This window comes from Oncorhynchus kisutch, linkage group LG24 (genome assembly GCF_002021735.2).
Source record: "Oncorhynchus kisutch isolate 150728-3 linkage group LG24, Okis_V2, whole genome shotgun sequence".
Classification (NCBI taxonomy): domain Eukaryota; kingdom Metazoa; phylum Chordata; class Actinopteri; order Salmoniformes; family Salmonidae; genus Oncorhynchus; species Oncorhynchus kisutch.
In genome coordinates this window covers 10,371,072-10,393,931 of record NC_034197.2, presented here as the reverse complement: position 1 = coordinate 10,393,931, position 22,860 = coordinate 10,371,072, and the positions used below count along the sequence as shown (strand labels likewise).

Genomic DNA, 22,860 nt, shown 5'->3' with positions numbered 1-22,860 from the left:
GTCCTATTCGGTGTCCTGTGTGAATCTAAGTGTGCGTTCTCTAATTCTCTCCTTCTCTCTTTCTTTCTCTCTCTCGGAGGACCTGAGCCCTAGGACCATGCCCCAGGACTACCTGACATGATGACTCCTTGCTGTCCCCAGTCCACCTGGCCATGCTGCTGTTCCAGTTTCAACTGACCTGAGCCCTAGGACCATGCCCCAGGACTACCTGACATGATGACTCCTTGCTGTCCCCAGTCTACCTGGCCATGCTGCTGCTCCAGTTTCAACTTCCACCTGACTGTGCTGCTGCTCTAGTTTCAACTGTTCTGCCTTATTATTATTCGACCATGCTGGTCATTTATGAACATTGAACATCTTGACCATGTTCTGTTATAATCTCCACCCGGCACAGCCAGAAGAGGACTGGCCACCCCACATAGCCTGGTTCCTCTCTAGGTTTCTTCCTAGGTATTGGCCTTTCTAGGGAGTTTTTCCTAGCCACTGTGCTTCTCCACCTGCATTGCTTGCTGTTTGGGGTTTTAGGCTGGGTTTCTGTACAGCACTTTGAGATATCAGCTGATGTACGAAGGGCTATATAAATAAATTTGATTTGATTTTGATTTGATTTGACCATGACAGTTTACAATCCAGGGTTACTCCAAGCAGTTTAGTCTCCTCAACATGCTCAAATTCCACATTCATTACAAGATTTAGTTGAGGTTAGTGCAGGATTTGTCTCAAATACATTACTTTTAGCTTTTGAAATATTTAGGACTAACTTATTCCTTGCCACCCATTCTGAATCTACCTGCAGCTCTTTGTTAAGTGTTGCAGTGATTTCACTCGCTGTAGTAGCTGACGTGTATAGTGTTGAGTCATCCGCATACATAGACACACTTGCTTTACTCAAAGCAAGTGGCATGTTGTTAGTAAAGATTGAAAAATGTAAGGGGCCTAAACAGCTGCCCTGTTGTTGGAAAAGCTTTCATTAAAGAATCCCATCTGTTCTGTTAGACAGGTAACTCTTTATCCACAATTTAGCAGGGGGTGTAAAGCCATAACACATACATTTTTCCAGCATCAGACTATGATCAATAATGTAAAAAGCTGCACTGAAGTCTAACAAAACAGCCCTCCCAATATTTTTATCATGAATTTCTCTCAGCTAATCATCAGTCATTTGTGTAAGCGCTGTGCTTGTTGAATGTCCTTCCCTATAAGCGTGCTGAAAGTCTGTTGTCAGTTTGTTTACTCTAAAATAGCAACCAAGGGTTGGTAACAGGCTGATTGGTCGGCTATTTGTGCCAGTAAATGGGGTTTTACTATTCTTGGGTAGCGAAATTACTTTCTTTCAAGTAGGCTTAAATTGAAGATATGGCAAATAGGAAAGGCAATATTGTCCGCTATTATCCTGAGTAATTTTCCATCCAGATTGTCAGACCTCGGTGGCTGTTCGGGTGGCTGGTCTCACACGATCCCACAGGTGAAGAAGCCGGATGTGAAGGTCCTGCACTCGCAGGGTTTACACATGGTCTGCGGATGTGAGGCCGGTTGGACGTACTTCCAAATTCTCTAAAACGACTTTGGAGACTGCTTATGGTAGAGAAAGGTAACAGCTGCGGTGGACATGCCTGCAGTCAGCATTCCAATTGCACGCTCCCTCAAAACTTTAGACTGTGAAGGCTCAGGAGAAGACCCAGATGCAGACAGTTTCAAAGTAATAAAAGTTTATTACAAGAACAGGCAAAATGACAGGTCAAGGGCAGGCAGAGGTCAGTAGTCAAGAACAGAGTCCGAAAGGTATAGAACAGCAGGCAGACTCAGGGTCAGGGCAGGCAGAGGTCAGTAATCCAGGGTGGTATGGCAAGGTACAGAACGACAGGCAGGGTCAGGGCAGGCAGAATGGTCAAAACCGGAAAAGCTAGAAAACAGGAACTAGAGACAGACAGGCGCATGGGAAAAAACGCTGGTAGGCTTGACGAAACAAAACAAACTGGCAACAGACAAACAGAGAACACAGGTATAAGTACACTGGGGATAATGAGGAAGATGTGTGACACCAGGAAGGGGGGTGGAGACAAGTACAAAGACAGGTGAAACAGATCATAGTGTGACAGAGACATCTGTGGCATTGTGTTGTATGACAGTACTGCACATTTTAGAGTGGCATTTTATTGTCCCCAGCACAAGGTGCATCTGTGTAATGATCATGCTGTTTAATCAGCTTTTTGATATATCACACCTGTCAGGTGGAAGGATTATTTTGGCAAAGGAGAAATGCTCACTAACAGGGATATAAACAAATTTGAGCACAAAATCTGAGAGATATATGTTTTTTGTGCGTATGGAACATTTCTGGGACCTTTTATTTCAGCTCATGAAACATGGGACCAACACTTTACATGTTGCATTTATATTTTTGTTCAGTGTACACTACCGGTCAAATGTTTAAGAACACCTACTCATTCAAAGGTTTTTCTTAATTTTTTAATATTTTTTTCTACATTGTAGAATAAGACATCAAAACTATGAAATGACACATAGGGAATCATGTAGTAACCAAAAAAAGTGTTAAACAAATCAAAATAGATGTGAGATTCTTCAAATAGCCACCCTTTCTTTGCCTTGATGACAGCTTTGCACACGCTTGACATTCTCTCAATCAGCTTCATGAGGTAGTCACCTGGAATGCATTTAATTAACAGGTGTACCTTGTTAAAAGTTAATATGTAGAATTTTTTTCCTCCTTAATGCTTTTGAGCCAATCAGTTGTGTTGTGACAAGTTAGCCCTATATGTTAAAAGACCAAGTCGATATTATGGCAAGAAAAGCTCAAATAATACTTTAAGACATGAAGGTCACAGTATGGAACATTTCGAGAACTTTGAAAGTTTCTTTAAGTGCAGTCACAAAAACCATCAAGCGCTTTGATGAAACTGGCTCTCATGAGGACCACCACAGGAATGGAAGACCCAGAGTTACCTCTGATGCAGAGGATAAGTTCATTAGAGTTACCAGCCTCAGAAATTGCCGCCCAAATAAATGCTTCACAGAGTTCAAGTAACATGTCAATATCAACTGTTCAGAGGAGACTGTGTGAATCAGGCCTTCATGGTTGAATTGCTGCAAAGAAAACACTACTAAAAGACACCAATCAGAAGGATAGACTTGCTTGGGCCAAGAAAAATGAGCAATAGACATTAGACTGGTGGAAATGTATCCTTTGGTCTGGAGTCCAAATTGGAGATTTTTGGTTCCAACCGCCGTGTCTTTGTGAGACGTGGTGTGGGTGAACGGATGATCTCTGCATGTATATTTCCCACCGTAAAGCATGGAGAAGGAGGTGTTATGGTGTGGGGGTGATTTGCTGGTGACATTGTCTGTGATTTATTTCAAATTCATGGCGCACTTAACCAGCTTGGCTACTACAGCATTGTGCAGCGATACGCCATCCCATCTGGTTTGGGTTAGTGGGACTATCATTTGTTGTTCAACAAAATTGAAGCTGGTTGAGAAAATGCCAAGAGTGTGCAAAGCTGTCATCAAGTGAACGTGATTTTTATTTTACCTGCCTCACGTCACTTCCTGTTGAACGTGGAACGAGGAAGAGCTCAGTTTTGTTTGTTTGGAAAGTTTGTTGTTTTCCAGTGTATTGGAAAGTTCTTGGTAGCTAGCTAGCTTCTTAGTTTGGATCCCGTGACGCAGTTAGCATCAGTTGCTGGGACTGCTTGTCTCTTTCCAGTGTCTAGATCCCTGCTGTTTGTTGTTTTCAATCTTCCCCATGACCTGCCTTGTCTGGAACTGCGAGGAGTAACAGAGTAACCTACGTTGCTAGCCACTATGACAAAGACCAAACCGGCAGGAGTACTGTTGAGGACAGTGGTGTCTATCACATGTGAAGGATCTTTAAAAAAACAAAGAGACCTACAAGCAGCTGTTACAACAACAAGAAAATAGCTTCAAGTGTTTTGTCCAAATACTCATAGATTATGCTAATAAAAGAATGGACAATCTGACCAGAGAGGTCCAGGAACTGAAGAACAGTTTGCAGTTCTCCCAGTGTCAGCTCGATGAGTTGAAACAGGAGAACGGCAAGATGACAGGAGCCTGTAAGTCATTGAGAGAGGACATCAGTTCTGTGTGTGAATCCATGATGATCTTGAGGGACAATCAAGACAGAACAACATGGTTGTGGACGGAATTGCAGAATCTCCACATGAGACCTGGACGGAGTCGGACGACAAAGTGAGGGAAAAGATCTCTGAGAAACTGAAGATGGACCACAGGAAGATTGAGGTGGAGCGCACCCACTGGACTGGAAAACCCACCACCCGCCCAGGTGATAGGCCCAGGCCAATAGTGGTCAAGTTTAGATAATTCATGTGATGATACAGCAGTAGCAATACAACGATATAACATCTATAGAAGAGACAGAAATGCTTATGGGAGAGGTGTTGCTGTATATATTCAGAGCCATATCCCTGTAATGCTTAGAGAAGATCTTATGTCAAGTGATATTGAAGTGTTGTGGTTGCAGGTTCACTTGGCACATCTAAAGCCTTTTCTTTTGGGGTGTTGATGTAGGACACCAAGTGCTAACAGTCAGTATCTAAATAATGTGTGAAATGCTTGATAGTGTATGTGATGTAAACAGAGAGGTCTACTTTCTTGGGGACCTGAATATTGACTGGTTTTCATCAAGCTGTCCACTCAAGAGGAAGTTTCTCCCTCTAACCAGTGCCTGTAATCTGGTTCAGGTTATTAATCAACCTACCAGGGTGTTTACAAACACTACAGGAACAAGATCATCCACATGTATCGATCACATTTTTATTAGTACTGTAGAACTTTGTTCTAAAGCTGTATCTGTTCCCATTGGATGCAGTGATCACAATATAGTGGCTACATCCAGGAAAGCCACAATTAAAACAGCTGGGCCTAAAATAGTGTATAAGAGATCATACAAAAGATTTTGCTGAGACTTATGTGGATGATGTAAAAAATATTTGTTGGTTTGATGTGATTAATGAAGAGCATCCAGATGCTGCACTTTATGAAATTGCTTCTTCAATTATTGATAAACATGCACCTGTTAAGAAACTGACTGTCAGAACTGTTAAGGCTCCATGGATTGATGAGGAATTTAAAAACTGTATGGTTGAAAGAGATGGGGCAAAAGGAGTGGCTAATAAGTCTGGCTGCACATCTGACTGGCTGACTTACTGCAAATTGAAAAATGATGTGACTAAACTCAACAAAAAGGAGAAGAAACTGTATAATGAAGCCAAGATCAATGATATAAAAACTTGAGTACTTTAAATTAAATTATAGGCAGAAAGACAAATTCAACTCCATCTTTCATCGAATCAGATGGCTTATTCATCACGAAACCATTTGATGTTGCCAATTATTTTAATGATTATTTCATTGGCGAAGTGGGAAAACTTAGGCAGGAAATGCCAATAACGAACAGTGAGCAATTGTATTCATGCATAAAAAAACATAATGAAAGAAAAGCATTGCAAGTTTGAATTGTGTAAAGTTAGTGTGGGAGAGGTGGAATAATGATTGTTGTCGATTAGTAATGACAAACCTCCTGGCATTGACAACTTAGATGGAAAGCTACTGAGGATGGTAGCTGACTCTATAGCCACTCCTATCTGTCATTGTCCTCAGGCCTGGAGAGTAGCCAAAGTAATTCCACTACCCACTACCCAAGAGTGGTAAATCAGCCTTTACTGGTTCTAACAGCAGACCTATAAGCTTGCTGCCAGCTGTTGGAAAAAAATTGTGTTTGACCAAATACAATGCCATTTCTCTGTAAACAAATTAACAACAGACTTTCAGCATGCTTATAGAGAAGGGCACTCAACAGGTACTGCATTGACACAAATGACTTATGATTGGTTGAAAGAAATTGATAATAATAAGATTGTGGGAGCAGTACTGTCAGATTTCAGAGCAGCCTTTGATGTTGTTGACTATAACCTGTCGTTGAAAAAACCTATGTGTTATAGCTTTTCAACCTCTGCCATATTGTGGATTCAGAGCTATCTATCTAATAGAACTCAAAGGGATTTCTTTCATTCATGGAAACTTCTCTAATGTCAAACATGTAAAGTATGGTGTACCGCAGGGCAGCTCTCTAAGTTCTCTGTTCTATTTTTACCAATGACCTGCCACTGGCATTAAACAAAGCATATGTCCATGTATGCTGTTGATTCAACCATATACGCATCAGCAACCACAGCTAATGAAGTCATTGAAAAACTTTACAAAGAGTTGCAGTCTGTTTTGGAATGGGTGGCCAGTAATAAACTGGTCCTGAACATCTCTAAAACTAAGAGCATTGTATTTGGTACAAATCACTCCTTAAGTTCTTAACCTCAGCTGAATAAGGTAATGAATGGTGTGGCTGTTGAACAAGGTGAGGAGACTAAATTACTTGCCGTTACTTTAGATTGTAAACTGTCATGGTTAAAACATATAGATTCAATGGTTGTAAAGATGGGGAGAGGTCTGGCAAAAATTAAGAGATGCTCTGCTTTTTTGACACCACACTCCAAAAAGCAAGTTCTGCAGGCTCTAGTTTTGTCTAATCTTGATTTTTGCCCGTCGTGTGGTTCAGTGCTGCAAGGAAAGGCCAGGTTAAGCTGCAGCTGACCCAGAACAGAGCGGCACGTTTTGCTCTTAATTGTAATCAGAGGGCTGATATAAATACTATACATACCAGTCTCTCTTGGCTAAGAGTTGAGGAGAGACTGACTGCATCACTTCTTATTTTTATAAGAAACATTGTGTTGAAAATTCCAAATAGAGCCCTAGACGCTTGCACATTCAATTGACACAGAGCTCTGACACACACACTTATCAAACCAGACATGCCACTAGGGGTCTTTTCACAGTCCCAGAATCCAGAACAAATTCAAGAAAGCGTACAATATTATATAGAGCCCTAGACGTTTGGGATGAGTCGAACCGTAGAGTGAAGGAAAAGTAGCCATGTGCTCAGCATATATGGGAACTCCTTCAAGACTGTTGGGAAAGCATTCCAGGTGAAGCTAGTTGAGAGAATGCCAAGAGTGTGCAAAGAATCTCAAATATAAAATACATTTAGATTTGTTTAACACTTTTTTGGGTTACTAGTTGATTTCATATATTTCATAGTTTTGATTATTATTCTACAATGTAGAAAATAGTAAAAATAAAGAAAAACCCTTGAACGAGAAGGCGTTCTAAAACTTTTGACCGGTATTGTATATGCACCAAAATGAGCTGTTTCTCTGAGTTGCCTTGTGAAAGTCTAACACTAAGATTGTATTTTATAACTTAGCGAGTCATGTTGGCAAAAAAACAAGCATTCAAATGATGCCCACCTAACTCTGATTGCAATTTGTAACGTACAGTTCTTGGATTGAGTAAACATCAGTAATTGTGTGATGGCGAGGATGCAGGGCTGTGTTCCAAACAAAACAACAGGTGTGCTTTCCCTAGTTCCTCAACGGCACAGTTCCTCAACGGCACCATCTAGGATGTTAAAAACATGTGTATATACACCTTGGTTGAAGACTCTTCATTGACTCATAAAAGTGCATTGAAATTACATAGGAACTGTGCACTTTGGAGAGGTGTGTGGCCACTTGAGCCATGTTTAAGGAGTTAGCGAGGAAACTTTGGTTTTCCCGGTTTGAACTCAGTTGACCAGTAGCACGAAAATGGCTCATCTCAATTTATATGGCAACAAATTCTTCAGAAGTAACCTGCTCCGTGGCAGGCTAACTCCGGGATAACTCCATTTATTCTGAATTATGTGTCTGAGCAGCGAGTTGAGGACCAATGAAGTCAGATTCCCTACCTCTCGCAAAGATTGTCATCATTCCCTTCATTTGAGAAAGGCTGATTAAATATTTGATTAACATACCTATCCAATTAAGTAATGACAGAATGCTTTTGAAACTTTACCCACAACAAAAATGTTGTATGACCTAATAATTATTATATAAAGAATAGGGGATTTTTTTGATAAGCACAACAAAGGACACCAAAGACTGATGCTTTTCATATTTCTTCTGTAAAAACAACATTTAAATGTAGCCCTATCCGTATAGGCCCATACACGAGTGTAAAGGTTACATTTCTGTACAAAAAAAACACAAAAACAGTTTAGTTGGTATGGAAGGGTGTGTGATACACAAAAAAAAGTCAGTAGGGTAGGACAATGCCAGGAAGCCCCCTTAGCTGTAGAGGAGTGGTAAATGGAAGAGAGTAGGGGGACGTAGGAAGCCTGTGGTAAATCAAACCTCAGAGGAAGCAAGCCCTTTAACCCAAACCCCCTTCCAACCTATCCCCCTCTCTGATGGTTTGTCTCAACACCCACTTTGAAAGGACTGCTTCAACAGCAGCTTGGCAATGATTTTTACTGAGATTTCAATGGGTGGTCTCATCTACCTAAGAGGGGGTCATTTTCCTGGCACTAAGATCATCTTAAGGCCATTGATATGCAAATATACAATTATGATCTTGGTGCTATGAATTTGGAGGGAAATCAACCACCCCTGGTCAGTTTTCTGATTGAAACTGCTGAGTAAGATACATTTGTCAACACCTGTCAGGTTAGGTGAGAGGAAAATCTTGCAAAATAACTTTGACAACACATTGTCATCTTAGTTGGTATAACTTTAGTTCTCGTCAGCAGCAGTTCTATTTAATTTCTAATGTAATATTTTAGTTTTTATTGATTTTATGGAACTCAGGACTCCCTGTAAAGCAATGGCTTTTGTAACTAAGTGGACTATCCTGGTTAAATATACACAAAACATGAATGAGCAGTCAGCACCAATGTTCTGTTCAAGAGCTCAATGGCTACAGCCTTCCAGGGCTCGTTGTGATACTGAGAAGCACAGGAACAACATTTGTGTTGGCTGAGCTTCATGTTAATGGCAGATTAATGGGATGTGAATGCAACGTACTGCCACCCCTCTCCTTTCCCTCTCTAGGTTGTCAGCATTTCTCAGCTTTTGGGTGATCTTTTCTATTGCTCTGTCCATCCTGCTTGCTTCCCTTTGTTAAGAGTAGTCAATTCCTCTCTTTTTCTAAAGCAACAGGAAGAGGTCTGTCAGCAGAATTATGGCTTCTGGAAAGAGGGGATAAACCTGTCCTTGACCTCCTCCAGTCTGTTGGGCCCTGCCTGTTATCTCTAGCCAGCATAAAAACTAAAATGACCCGAACCAAATGCACAGCCCTATCAACTGTACCCCTAACCAAACTCACAGCCCTATCAACTGTACCTCTAACCAAACTCACAGCCCTATCAACTGTACCCCTAACCAAACTCACAGCCCTATCAACTGTACCCCTAACCAAACTCACAGCCCTATCAACTGTACCCCTAACCAAACTCACAGCCCTATCAACTGTACCCCTAACCAAACTCACAGCCCTATCAACTGTACCCCTAACCAAACTCACAGCACTATCAACTGTACCCCTAACCAAACTCACAGCCCTATCAACTGACATGCACTAGGAATTAATAACCCCGATGTACAGGTACCAACCAAACTAGCAGTTTCATCCTGACCGTAAACAGGAAGATTGAACTTCTCCATGTGCCCGTCCCAAATTGCACCCTATTCACACATCATACGTAATGCATGTATGGATAAATTCCCCAAGAGAGGAAATCTCTTTCCTCCATCTTGGTTAGCTGTTTTCATTGAGACGACCTGGCCGCCTGAACTCTGATTTGATGTATCCTACACTACAGGAAGATGAGGAGAGATTTGTCTACACAAGGTCTACATTTTCATGTAAAATATATAGAAAAATATTCCAACACATTTCAGAAAATCTTTTGTAAAATATATTTTGGTCCAAAAGCTGATTAGCAAAAATATAGGCTGTGCAATCACAATGGTCACAAGGCATCACATATTCCTACTGCACCTATTCAGCCCTAACAGTGTATTCAACTTCCATAGTAGGAATCTCAAGATCACACATTTAAGGCTATCGAATTGCATAAAGCAGCTGAAATGTAGTGCTATATTCTACGAGTAACACATAATACCAAGCTGGTTCTTCAATGGAGTATCTAATAGTAGGAGTAGTCAAATTTGACCAAGCACAGACCATCAATCTCTACTGAGCTTTAATTCTAGTCTGGTCCCAGATCTGTTTGCGATCTTGTCAACAAAACATGTTTGCCATGACAATGTGTGAAAGGCAGTCGGTATGGTAGCACAGACAGACTGGCACTCAAGCTACTTTTATTCCCCATCATTCTTGAGAAGTGCTTCTTTTAAAAACGCTGTTTAATGCGCAAAAGAAAGAAGAAAAAAAAAGGTGCAGCAATCAATATGTTCAAAATAACACTTTCAGTCCAACAATTGGTTCTGGTCCCAAGTCCAATCACGATAGCGAAATGCTCAATGTTTCCACTATATTCATTCGGCAGCAGGGAACCACCGCTGGAACATTTATATATAATTTCTGCAGAAGCACTTTTAAATAGAGAAGTCATTGGCTCAATGACTAGATGTCTTTGGGAACAGCTAGAATGTCCCGTCACGCCAGCTACCCTTGCCCCCACTGCTGAAATTCTAGGGGAAACAGACTCAATATGATCCAAAGTGAGATGATGAGGAACGTTCATGTCAAATCCCACAAGGCTTTCCCTTTGAGACAAAGTGCTCTGATATTTACTGTAGGGTTCACTACACTGATATGTTCCCATGTCCAGTTATATTAGCATACTCACTCAGTAGATCGGACCAATCCAGGGTCGTGTTCAGTAGCACTAAAATAGCCATGATTTCTTATTGGACAAGTTCAGGTAGTTAGTATCTAGTCATTGGTAGTGTTGTACCTTCCTGTTTCAAACCTTTTCTCCTGTCCGGTGCTTAATATGGACATGACCCAGGATTTCAACTGACTGGGTTAAAGGGTCAATCAGGGATTCAAACAAAAAAGCAGTCAATGTATCAATCTCAGGTGTCCCATTAAGTCTAATCAATCCTTTTCAGTGTAACATCTCTAGGACACAAGAAGCAGTATTAGCTTAAGTACGCATGGCTCCAAAGTCAGTCCGAGTGCTTATCACATTCTTCTCATAAATATCAGTCAGCAATACATTACAACAATGGAAAGAGTCTGGTGTGAGATCAGACTAAAATAATCTGTGTGTACATTTGTTGGGGCAATGTTTCATGATATAAATGTATAGCACAACAAAAGTTTAAAAAAAGATTCAAATCTAAATGGGAAGTAGCAGTGGTGGTTATAAACGTCCTGCTACGCAAAGATGTTGGCGATGAAATCACGAAATCGCTTGGCATACTGTTCTGGGTGGACAGTGGAGATTTCAGCACCCGCCTGTAGAGAGGCATAGAGAAGGGATAACGTCAGACTGAACATCTCATATTAGGAATGAAAAGTATCAATGAAATGCTCATTTTATAGTTGAATTTGAACAACTAAGGTATCTAATACGAGATACTAATTTCAGATGTGATCAGCCCAACATTGGAAAACAAGGGTAAAGAAGACCATTGGGATTAGGTAACTCAATTATTTATGAACAGAGAATGACGTTAGAAAAGCAGTAATGGACACAGTATGCAATGAGAATTACATTGCATCTAATATCATAAGGTGGAATGAAAGCTCATTTCTCAATATATTCCTAGCATTCTGAATCTAAATTATATCTAATAGGATAGACCCTAACTAACCCCCCTTCCTTCTCCCTTTTCACTCACCCCATGCTTGACAGTTTTGGCCGCGTGAGCGGCTTTCTTCTTGGTGTCGTACTGTGTCAGAACGTCTATCAGACCCATGAAGTACACCTCCCTCTGAGGGGCTCCTGAGGGGGGAAACAGAGAGATGCAAATTAGTCACTGCTCAAAAACACAAATTACCCAAATTGCAGTGTAGCTGTAAATCAATGACAGGAGTAAAATCATAAGTGAATTCAATTCAGTAGGTGAATGGAGAATCCAATTGCTTGAATTGACCCCAACCATGTAATTTCACAACTTTGCCTGGAACTCACCAGGGGCACTCCTCATGGCGTACACATCCACGTAGGGGTCAAATTCCCCGGGCTCCAGGGGCTTGCAGGAGGCCATGTAGCCAGCGATGCCCTCAGGAGACGTACCATAGGAGCCCACGTTAGGGGCCTGTGCCAGGCCGTTCTCAGGCTCCCTCTCTTCCTCATTGGACGGCTCCTCCCCTTCTTCCTCCTCCCTCTCAGCCCGCCCCACATCGTGAATACCCAACAGCAGGCTGTAGTCCATGATCTTTAGCTTGACCAGAAACTACAGGGGACACACCAAACAATTACTATGGATGGAGATGATGATATCATGGTAACAAACAATGTTTATACTACCACCTTGTGGTAGATTCTTAAAAATAGAATAGGAAGGCAGGTTCTAGAACTGAAAACATCAAAACACAAATTATAGTTCTAGTTCCCCTTCGAGTTCCTTGGAGGTCACCTTACCTCCACATCTCTGTTGAGTTTCTCCATGACCTTCTCCTTCTGCTCCTCGTTCACGTACACCTTCTGCATGTTGTTTCTGAAGTCCATGTCCTTGTAGGTGGGGAGCTCTTTTACCTGAGGGACAGTTATGAAACATTGAAACGGACACATGTGAATTTCCCAAAGAAAGTAATGACATGAATTTAGAAAATGTACTGTGGGTGCATAATAAGACTAGTCCCCAAGAAAGGCAATTTCACATGTACACTACTGTTCAAAAGATTGGGGTCAGTTAGAAATGTCCTTGTTTTTGAAAGAAAATCACATTTTCTGCCCATTAAAATAACAAAGTTGATCAGAAATACAGTGTAGACTAGAGGTCGACCGATTAATCGGAACGGCCGATTAATTAGGGCCGATTTTCTCATAACAATCGGAAATCTGTATTTTTGGACACCGATTTTTTATTTTTTACTCCTTTATTTAATCTTTATTTAACTAGTCAAGTCAGTTAAGAACACATTCTTATTTTCAATGACGGTCTAGGAACGGTGGGTTAACTGCCTTGTTCAGGGGCAGAACGACAGATTTTCACCTTGTCAGCTCGGGTGATTCAATCTTGCAACCTTACAGTTAAACTAGTCCAACACTCTAACCACCTACCTCTCGTTGCACTCCACAAGGAGACTGCCTGTTATGCGAATGCAGTAAGCCAAGGTAAGTTGCTAGCTATAAAAAACAATCAATCATAATCACTAGTTAAACTAGTAATATCATCAACCATGTGTAGTTATCTAGCGTGTCCTGCGTTGCATATAATCAATGTGGTGCATATCGTTGCTCCAATGTGTACCTAACCATGAACATCAATGCCTTTCTTAAAATCAATACACAGAAGTATATATTTTTAAACCTGCATATTTAGCTAAAAGAAATCCAGGTTAGCAGGCAATATTAACCAGGTGAAATTGTGTCACTTCCTCTTGCGTTCATTGCACGCAGAGTCAGAGTATATGCAACAGTTTGGGCTGTCTAATTTGCCAGAATTGTACGTAATTATAACATAACATTGAAGGTTGTGAAATGTTACAGGAATCTTTAGACTAATGGATGCCACCCCTTAAATAAAATACAGAACTGTTCCGTATTTCACTGAAAGAATAAACGTCTTGTTTTCAAGATGATAGTTTCCAGATTCGACCATATTAATGACCTAAGGCTCGTATTTCTGTGTGTTATTATGTTATAAGTAAGTCTATGATTTGATAGAGCAGTCTGACTGAGCGATGGTAGGCACCAGCAGGCTCGTAAGCATTCATTCAAACAGCACTTTCGTGCGTTTTGCCAGCAGCTCTTCGTTGTGCGTCAAGCATTGCGCTGTTTATGACTTCAAGCCTATCAACTCCCGAGATTAGGCTCGTGTAACTGATGTGAAATGGCTAGCTAGTTAGCGGGGTGCTCGCTAATAGCGTTTCAAACATCACTCGCTCGGAGACTTGGAGTAGTTGTTCCCCTTGCTCTGCATGGGTAACGCTGCTTCGAGGGTGGCTGTTGTCGATGTGTTCCTGGTTCGAGCCCAGGGAGTACTACAATACTAAAGTGCCTATAAGAACAAAGATTAATGAAATACAAATGGTACAGAGAGAAATAGTCTTATAATACCTATAATAACTATAACCTAAAACTTCTTACCTGGGAATATTGACAACTCATGTTAAAAGGAACCACCAGCTTTCATATGTTCTGAGCAAGGAACTTAAACGTTAGCTTTCTTACATGGCACATATTGCACTTTTATTTTCTTCTCCAACACTTTGTTTTTGCATTATTTAAACCAAATTGAACATGTTTCATTATTTATTTGAGGCTAAATTGATTTTATTGATGTATTATATTAAGTGTTCATTCAGTATTGTTGTGATTGTCATTATTACAACCCCAAAAAAAAATTAAAGAAAAGAAAATTGTCAGATTAACCGGTATCGGCTTTTTTTGGTCTTCCAATAATCAGTATCGGTGTTGAACGACCTCTCGTGTAGACATTGTTAATGTTGCAAATGACTATTGTAGCTGGAAATGGCTGATTATTTATGGAATATAGGCGTACAGAGGCCCATTATCAGCAACCATCAATCCTGTGTTCCAATGGCACGTTGTGTTAGCTAATCCAAGTTAATCATTTAAAAAAAGGCAAGTTTATCGTTTATCATTTAAAAAAAGGCTAACCAGTATAGAAAGAGTGAGAGGCCCCGGTGCACAACTGAGCAAGAAGACACGTACATTAGAATGTCTAGTTTGAGAAACAGAAGACTCACAAGTCTTCAACGAACAGCTTCATTAAATAGTACCCGCAAGGTTTGCCCTGTTCTGTGAAGGGAGTAGTACACAGCGTTGTACCAGATCTTCAGTTTCTTGGCAATTTCTCTCATGGAATAGCCTTCATTTCTCAGAACAAGAATAGACTGACAAGTTTCAGAAGAAAGTTCTTTGTTTCTGGCCATTTTGAGCCTGTAATCAAACCCACAAATGCTGATGTTCCAGGTACTCAACTAGTCTAAAAAGGCCATTTTTATTGCTTCTTTAAATCAGAACAGAACAGTTTTCAGCTGTGCTAACATAATTGCAAAAGGGTTTTCTAATGATTAATTAGCCTTGTAAAATGATAAACTTGGATTAGCTAACACAACGTGCCATTGGAACACAGGAGTGATGGTTGCTGATAAATGGGCCTCTGTACACCTATGTAGATATTCCATTACAAATAAGCCTTCTCCAATTACAACAGTCATCTACAACATTAATGTCTACACGGTATTTCTGATAAATTTGATTTATTTTAATGCACATAAAAATGTGATTTTCTTTCAAAAACAAGGACATTTCTAAGTGACCCCAAACTTTTGAACGGTAGTGTATGTTTGGGTGAGATACACATTCTTAGTCTCCTTACCCGCTCTTTGTCACTTGCTTCACGAGACACCAGAGAGCCCTGAGTATCAATAAAATAACAGGTTAATAGGCAAGATCAGGGATTATATGACCTCTGAGTGGAAATCATGAAGTGGCTAATGAAACAAGAATTTTACAACAGGTGAGTCTAGGGTAACTTTACCAAAATTCCCAGGTTTCCCAGAAATCCCGGTTGGAAGATTCCCGGAATAAGAAGGGAATAAGCAAAAATCATCCAATCAAGAATTCTGGAAAACCTGGAAGTTTGTGTATATCTAGGTGTGTGTGTGTGTCTCTCTCACCATGACGTTGTACTGTGTGTGTGTGTGTGTTTTTTTGCGCGAGTCTCTCCCTCTCACCTTAAGGTCATACTTCCTGTGCACCACCAGTCTGTGACTGAACATGTTCCTCATGACGATCAGGTAGGTCTCCTCATTCTCCACACCCACGCGGTACATCCCCAGGAACTGGGGCAGCAGAGTGCTGCCGTGGCACTTCACTATGTGCTGCAGCCAGGGAGAAGACAGGAAAGAATGAATGACAAATAGACTATGGTTGTGTCTGAAATGGCACCCATAGGGCCGTGGTCAAAAACATGCACCAGTACTGTCCAAACTACATTCATTATGCATTCACATGACTCCTTTCACCCCTGGTTGAAGATGAAATGGAAATGTTTTTCAACCAAAATGCTCTCTCCATCTCCCCGTCTTACATCCTGTCCCTCTTTCTGTCTCTCTATCCAGGTTACAAATGTGTCCCCACGCAGGCTGATCTATTAAAAAAGGGACACACTTTAAACTGACCTCATTCAGAGTCTCCTGACTGAAACACAATGTAGCTAGCAGATTGCTAACAAAAGATATGATGCTTTGAAGAGACTACTGTACTATTTATATTCTCCGCCTCTATTCTTTGGGGTCTGCATGGAGCCAAAGTGAGCGGCAGTGGCAATGTGGATGGGATGCAAGATAAACAACACCCCCAGGACACATAAGCCAGGTCCCAAATGGCACCCTACATTGTGCACTACTTTTGCTGACCTAACAACCTTGAAGAATGAGTACCAATTCATTGAGGCAGCGGCACCCCCTGCTCTGCAGACCCCACAACAGCGAGCATGCCACACCCACACTGCTCAAATCATAGGCAAATGGCATTTTTTTGGGCCTAATAATGATGTTGGCAGGAGACTGGCTCAGTATAAATGGTAGGTTATAGACTTTATGGGTACTTTGTAATTACTGGCGGCTCTTCAGTAGCTCACTAGAAATACATGTAAATGTACAATCAGGGCTCTCCTTAGGATTTTCTGACAAGGTGGTGCAGATGTAGGCATAAGGTTTGGTAAGGAGGAGGTCCTGAGGGTGTCAATCAACTTCCCCCTCAGGAAGTTGGAGCATTTAGCATTTTTGAAAAACCTGTGACTGCCATTTCCTGAAACCTAGAGTCTTAAATTACACTGAACAAAAATATAAAATGCAACATGAAACAATTTCAAAGATTTTACTGAGTTACAGTTCATATGAGGAAATCAGTCACTTGAAATAAATGCATTAGGCCCTAATCTATGGATTTTACATGACTGGGAATACAGATCTGCATCTGTTGGTCACAGATACTGTACCTTTAAACAAAAAAAGTAGGGGCGTGAATGAGAAAACCAGTCAGCATCTGGTGTGATCATTTGCCTTATGCAGCACGAAATCTCCTTCGCATAGAGTTGATCAGAATGTTGATTGCGGCCTGTGGAATGTCGTCCCACTCCACATCAAATGGCTGTGTGAAGTTGTTCAATATTGGCGAGAACTGGAACATGCTGTCGTACACATAGATCCAGAGCATCCCAAACATGCTAAATGGGTGACATGTCTGGTGGGTATGCAGGCCATAGAAAAACTGGGACATGTTCAGCTTCCAGGAAGTGTGTACAGATCCTTGTGACGTGGGGTTGTGCATTACCATGCTAAAACATGAGGTAATGTTTAATGAATGGTGTGACAATGGGCCTCAGGATCTCGTCATGGTATCGCTGTGCATCCAAATTGCCATCAATAAAACGCTATTATGTTCGTTGACCGTAGCTCATGCCTGCGCATACCATAACCCCACCATGCACATCTTGGCAAAGGAGAAATGGTCACTAACAAGGAATTGAGAGAAATAATATCTTTGTGCATATGGAACATTTCTGGGATCTTTTATTTCAGCTCATGAAACATTGGACCAACACTTTACATGTTGCGTTTATATTTTTGTTCAGTGTATATCAAACTATGTAGCCAACACAGAAATCTTGTGTTTGATCCTAAATTATATTGATGCACATTTCCATCCCAAGTTTTCATGCAAGTAGGGTCATACCGTATATAAAAATAAATCACGACAGCTGTGATGGAAACAAGTTGTTTTGGTACAATTTTATAGGCTGAAAGATAATTTGTTAGTTCGACATGGTGGGATCTTTTTGTGTCAGTAAGATGTGAGAAAAAGGGGTGGAAACACCTTTACGTGCAAATATTGATATAACAACCATCATATCGAAGAAAACGCAATGGTATGGTGTGGTCCTCCCACTACGACTCGGGAAACCAAGCAGTTTATTAGGCTACAGATCAAATAAGTTATGATGAACTTCTCAGGGTTGTGAAAGTGCACGGTGATCTTGATGTTCCTTTTCTTATAAATATCGAGAGTTTTATTCTGGTGAAATGATGATCGATGCTTGACCGCCGTTTGACCCCCAAAAAATATTCTCGCTCATATTCGTAATAATCTCATCAGGTAGACCACCCTACCTGCACTGTATCTGCAAGCTGTTGGCTAGAACCCACGTACCAAGACCAGAATAGGCACATTTTCTATTCAACGCAACAGTTGAAGATCCGATGGAATTGTACATTAAAATCTAAAGTACAAAGTACATTAACATTTTCTTCATGCGGATTATAGAATATTTGCAGGAAAATCTGTCCCCAATTGAATGGAAACCTAGCTGTTGACACTCAAGATTTTCAAGGTTAAACCTTATCAAGGTTAAATTTAGGGAATAATGATTATTCTAATTAATAGTTATCTTTATGTGGATACCAGTGAACATTTAAACTGGGTTAATTTAGTTTGGGGAGAACATTTTGAATAATTAAATTACTGGATGCAATGTAGAAGACCAGTTTACTGTAGGCTATTTAGAATATGAAACAACTGAACTAGGCCTATAGGAGCTTGTTACAGACCTCCGTGCCTGAGCTAATCCAACAAGGCCAGAAACTGTTCTTGCTTTGGGTGCGTTCGTAAATTCACTATGGCGATCTACTCTGATTTCAGAGCACTCTAATCTGACTGCCAGAGCGCAGAATAACTGATGAATTTACCAATGCTCAACACCCGTTGAATACGGACCGTGTCGGTAAACTTTTGCAAAAAAAAGCGGCATGAAATTGTTGCCAGCAGCACAGCTGCAATCTCCAACGCTCTGGATATCATGAAAACAGCCTAACCAGCTCTGCAAGTGCGAGTAAAATGGCCAGAGTGAGGTGTGCTCTCATTTGTTTCTGGAAGTAGCCTGCAAGCTAGCAAACATTAGCCAGTTAACTTGGGTGCTTGACTGCTGTTGTGAGGTCAGAACGCTCGGATCAACCCTACTCCTTGGCCAGAGAGTCCAGTGTACGCTCTGAACGCTCCGAGAGCGAAACGCTCTGAATTTACCAACTGACAATACGGTAGAGATAATTTGTCCTCACCCAAATCCTCGGATTAGCTCAACTCCAACTTCAGACGGTTGAGTCAAAAAAGACTAAATGTGCCAACTAAAATACTATTTTTGCGTATTTTAGGGTAGTTTTTTGTACCAGCATACTTTGACCTTGAATTGCGTGCATGGTACGTGTTCAGGTCGGCAGGTCTGCTTTTGACCAGAGCCCGATGGGCTCCAACAATAGAGATTGCAGTGGCACTGCAGACTCGAGAGCTCTGCTGCTCCGATGATAATAATTATAATAATCTGTTCATTCAGTCACAAATGACCCACGCAAGCAAATACACTCTAGCCTAATACGGCTGTTTAAATAACCAGGGCCTCAAGGTCAGAGTGCTGATGTAGGATCAGTTTAGCCTTTTTAAAAAAAGTATAATGAATACGATTATGGACAAGGACGGCCTAATCCAGGACACAATTTTTGAACACGAGCAAGGCAACTCGTTCCTCTGCTAAACCAGAAATTCACATCTGGTGAATGGAATGGCGAGTCCAAGGCTTTCAAATGAAATGGATGCCAAAATATTTTCCCTCTCTTTAGCCCGAATTGATTAATGCCAAGTTCAATTAGAAAAGCTGCGAAACTGATGTGAAAAAGCATACTGACCAATGCATCTCCAAATATTGTCTCTCCTCGCCTAGTCGTGCAAAACATGAGGCATGGAAGAACAGTCATAATAACACCATATTACAATAACATACTGCAGTATCACCAGAGTACAGACCATGAGACAAAGTATAAGATGCTAATTTGCAATTCTAGGAAGTCCACAACGTTGTAATGCTTTTGACGCATCCAACCAAAGTTTTTGTTTATCAAATGCACTGTTCATTTGAACCAGTAAAGCATTGCAAAACTTCACCAAGATAAAGCGCAACCTTTACCCTCACTTGGACTGTATCACAAATGTCACCCATAGGGCTCTGGTCAACAGTAGCAAACTATAACGGGAATATGATGCCATCCACAGGCTTCGAACAGAGGTTAATTCAGCTGCCCACAGCCTGGATGTCATTACATTACCTGGTGGTATTCAGACAGGATGCCGTGCATGTCTGCCACGTCCTCACTAGAGATCTGCTTTATGACCAGCGTGCGGTCGTATGAGGTCAGGAGGATCCCCTCCCCCTGGGTGTCCCCACCTCTTACAGGAGGGCTGCGGGTCAACGACACCTACAGGGATGAGAGAGAAAACAGGTGTGCTTGAAAATCAACTGCATGATGATACACTTCATATTTATTGTTTTAATAGTCATTCGCCTTGTCCATCGGTGTGCCCCAATTAACATCTCCTTTCTTCTGAAGTCTGCACTGGTCACTACTTCACACACACATCTAAAAGCATTGGATGGGTGAAGGTATGGGCTAGTGGGCGTTTCCAAAGTTGTCTCAAACATAGCAACACTCATACCTGGTAGTCGAGATCCTCAATTCCGAAGCGCTCCCGAAGATTGCGGAACACTTGGGGACAGTATTCTTTAAACTTAAAATGTCCAGGTAGATTCTCTCTGCAGGGGAATGTTGAACAAATTCTCAACGACTTGCAGTGTTTACTCTCCCTCTTGCCATTCCTTCCCGGTGTAACATACCAAAATAATTTCTTACTTTTTGCCATAGGTGAAAGATGAGAATATGTAACTAATTTAGTGACATAGGCTAATTGTGTGTATATATATATATATATATATATATATATATATATATATATATATATATATATATATATATATATATATACACACACATATATATGAGAGAAACAGTATTGACAAGAGTGCACAAACATTACTTGTTGAAGAGGTGATTGTTGACTTTGATCTTAGTGTTTGCTCTGAAGTCGTCAGGCAGCAGCATGACAGGAACAGGCACTTGGTTTAGGTCATTAATCTGCAGACAAACATAAATAAGTACGATACTCCCATTAGCTAATGTTACTAGGCTTTCCTAATGGGAAAACACATCATATGGGATCATCATTAGGGTTAAAGATGCAGTTAATAGATAGCAAACAAGATGGAAATGATTTTTATGACAGCCTGCCCTGTAGCCCGGTCATTAGGGACAACACTGGCTAACTTTTCTATCAGCAAAGCCCATACAACACACAGTCCATGACGCGACACACTTCAGTGTCAGCTGATAGTTAGCTAGTAGCCAGCAGCAAGTTGGTTAGTTAGCCTGCTGCTAGTGTTACTGACACAAACAACTCTAGCCAACGCGTTTAGCAATCAACCAGACATTAACCAAGTTAACTTGTTATCGGAACGGTTTGTTTAGTTCATGTTACATTTCTACTGAATGCGCATAAATTAGTCAGTTAGCTACACTGACAGCTAGGTTTGATAACTAGCTAGCTAACTAACTACAGCCAACTGAAGTATCTAGCTACTGTAGATAGCTAGTTAGGTAAGCTAGAATAACTAACATTGAAAACATAACGTTTAATACTCACCGAATGATTTACACCCCACATAAAAACGCTCAAGACTGGGCCACTGGCACGAAAGACCTTCACCTTTTGCTGCACAAAATGTTTCTTTTTGGTTTTAGTTTTTGGAGCCAATATCACCATAGGACTGGAAACAGCGTTACCGCTGGAAGCCATCGTAGAGCTTGCCTTGCGTGTGAACTTTATTTTTTCTTCTCCCGATTCTGATCTTTCGCAAACTGACTTCCCGGTGTCACTGCGTAATGTTACCGGAGCAATCCCGTCTGAATTCAGATCAGTATTAGCCTACATTTGTGCTTGTTTTAACACTAATTTTAGATTCTAAACTATTCTTCTTCAGATATATTCCAGTCCAGCTAGTCTCAAAAAAATATTGAGGAACTGAACTGCTGACCCCGGTTGTGTTGGTCCACCTGTGTGTTCAGGTGATGGACAGTTGTGAAAAGCCAAAGAGGTGTTACAATCATGTCATGTGATGTTATAGGCGGAAACTTGTCCATTTCTTTCATATAAAATGTTACTGACTAGTGACTAACCGTAATGGGATACTAGAGCTGTCCTCACAGTTCTGCTACATTGTTGCAATGCAGAGCTTTCCTATAAGGAGAATAACATTCGACTATGAAAGTAAAGGAGCTAAATCCTGCATATGTGCAGCTTTCCAAAGATAAATTCCATAGAAGACAAACATTACACTTTTTGATGAATTGATAATAGAGGAATTTTCTCACTAGAAAAGTTGCAGCTCTCATCTACCTATCTCAGCCACAGCAGTGCCTATGACTAAATTTGACTGAAACAAGCGTGTTGTCGGAATGATTCACATGATACACTCTCATCTCTCTTTGCTTATTAACTGTGCAGACCTACTCAAACTGAAACATGACAAGGGATCCATAAGATTAAGGTTTGTTTCCCAATTTTGCATAATTGTACTAGTGTTGTTACCCTTGCCTGGTGTTCTCCCCTTATTTTCACCATCACTGGCCTTACAGCAGCTCCAATGTCATGAGGTGTGTGCATCGCAGATGACACTATTCCCTATTTAGTGCACTACTTTTGAACAGGACCCCTATAGTGCACCAGTGCATGACTTTTGACTAGGGCACCATATAGTGTACTACAGGGAATAGGGTGCCATTTGGGACACAGACCCTCCACTCTGTTATTACTTCTGACATGCCATCTCTCATATGCTTCGGGCCACTAATAACTACAGCATTGCAACAGAAATGGAT

General features: G+C 40.9%; 1 protein-coding gene across 1 annotated transcript; it reads right to left on the bottom strand.

Annotated features, from left to right (window-relative positions):
* Positions 1–9,829: 9,829 nt before the first annotated feature.
* Positions 9,830–22,144, bottom strand: pip4k2ca (phosphatidylinositol-5-phosphate 4-kinase, type II, gamma a). Its single transcript, XM_020459240.2, has 10 exons — positions 21,626–22,144; positions 20,963–21,060; positions 20,585–20,681; positions 20,197–20,346; positions 15,775–15,921; positions 15,417–15,455; positions 12,488–12,601; positions 12,035–12,299; positions 11,742–11,845; positions 9,830–11,355 (listed from the first exon to the last, which is right to left on the bottom strand). Exons 1-10 carry the CDS (start codon positions 21,776–21,778, stop codon positions 11,275–11,277), a joined length of 1,248 nt encoding a protein of 415 aa, XP_020314829.1. The 5' UTR covers positions 21,779–22,144; the 3' UTR covers positions 9,830–11,274.
* Between the last annotated feature and the right edge of the window lie 716 nt (positions 22,145–22,860).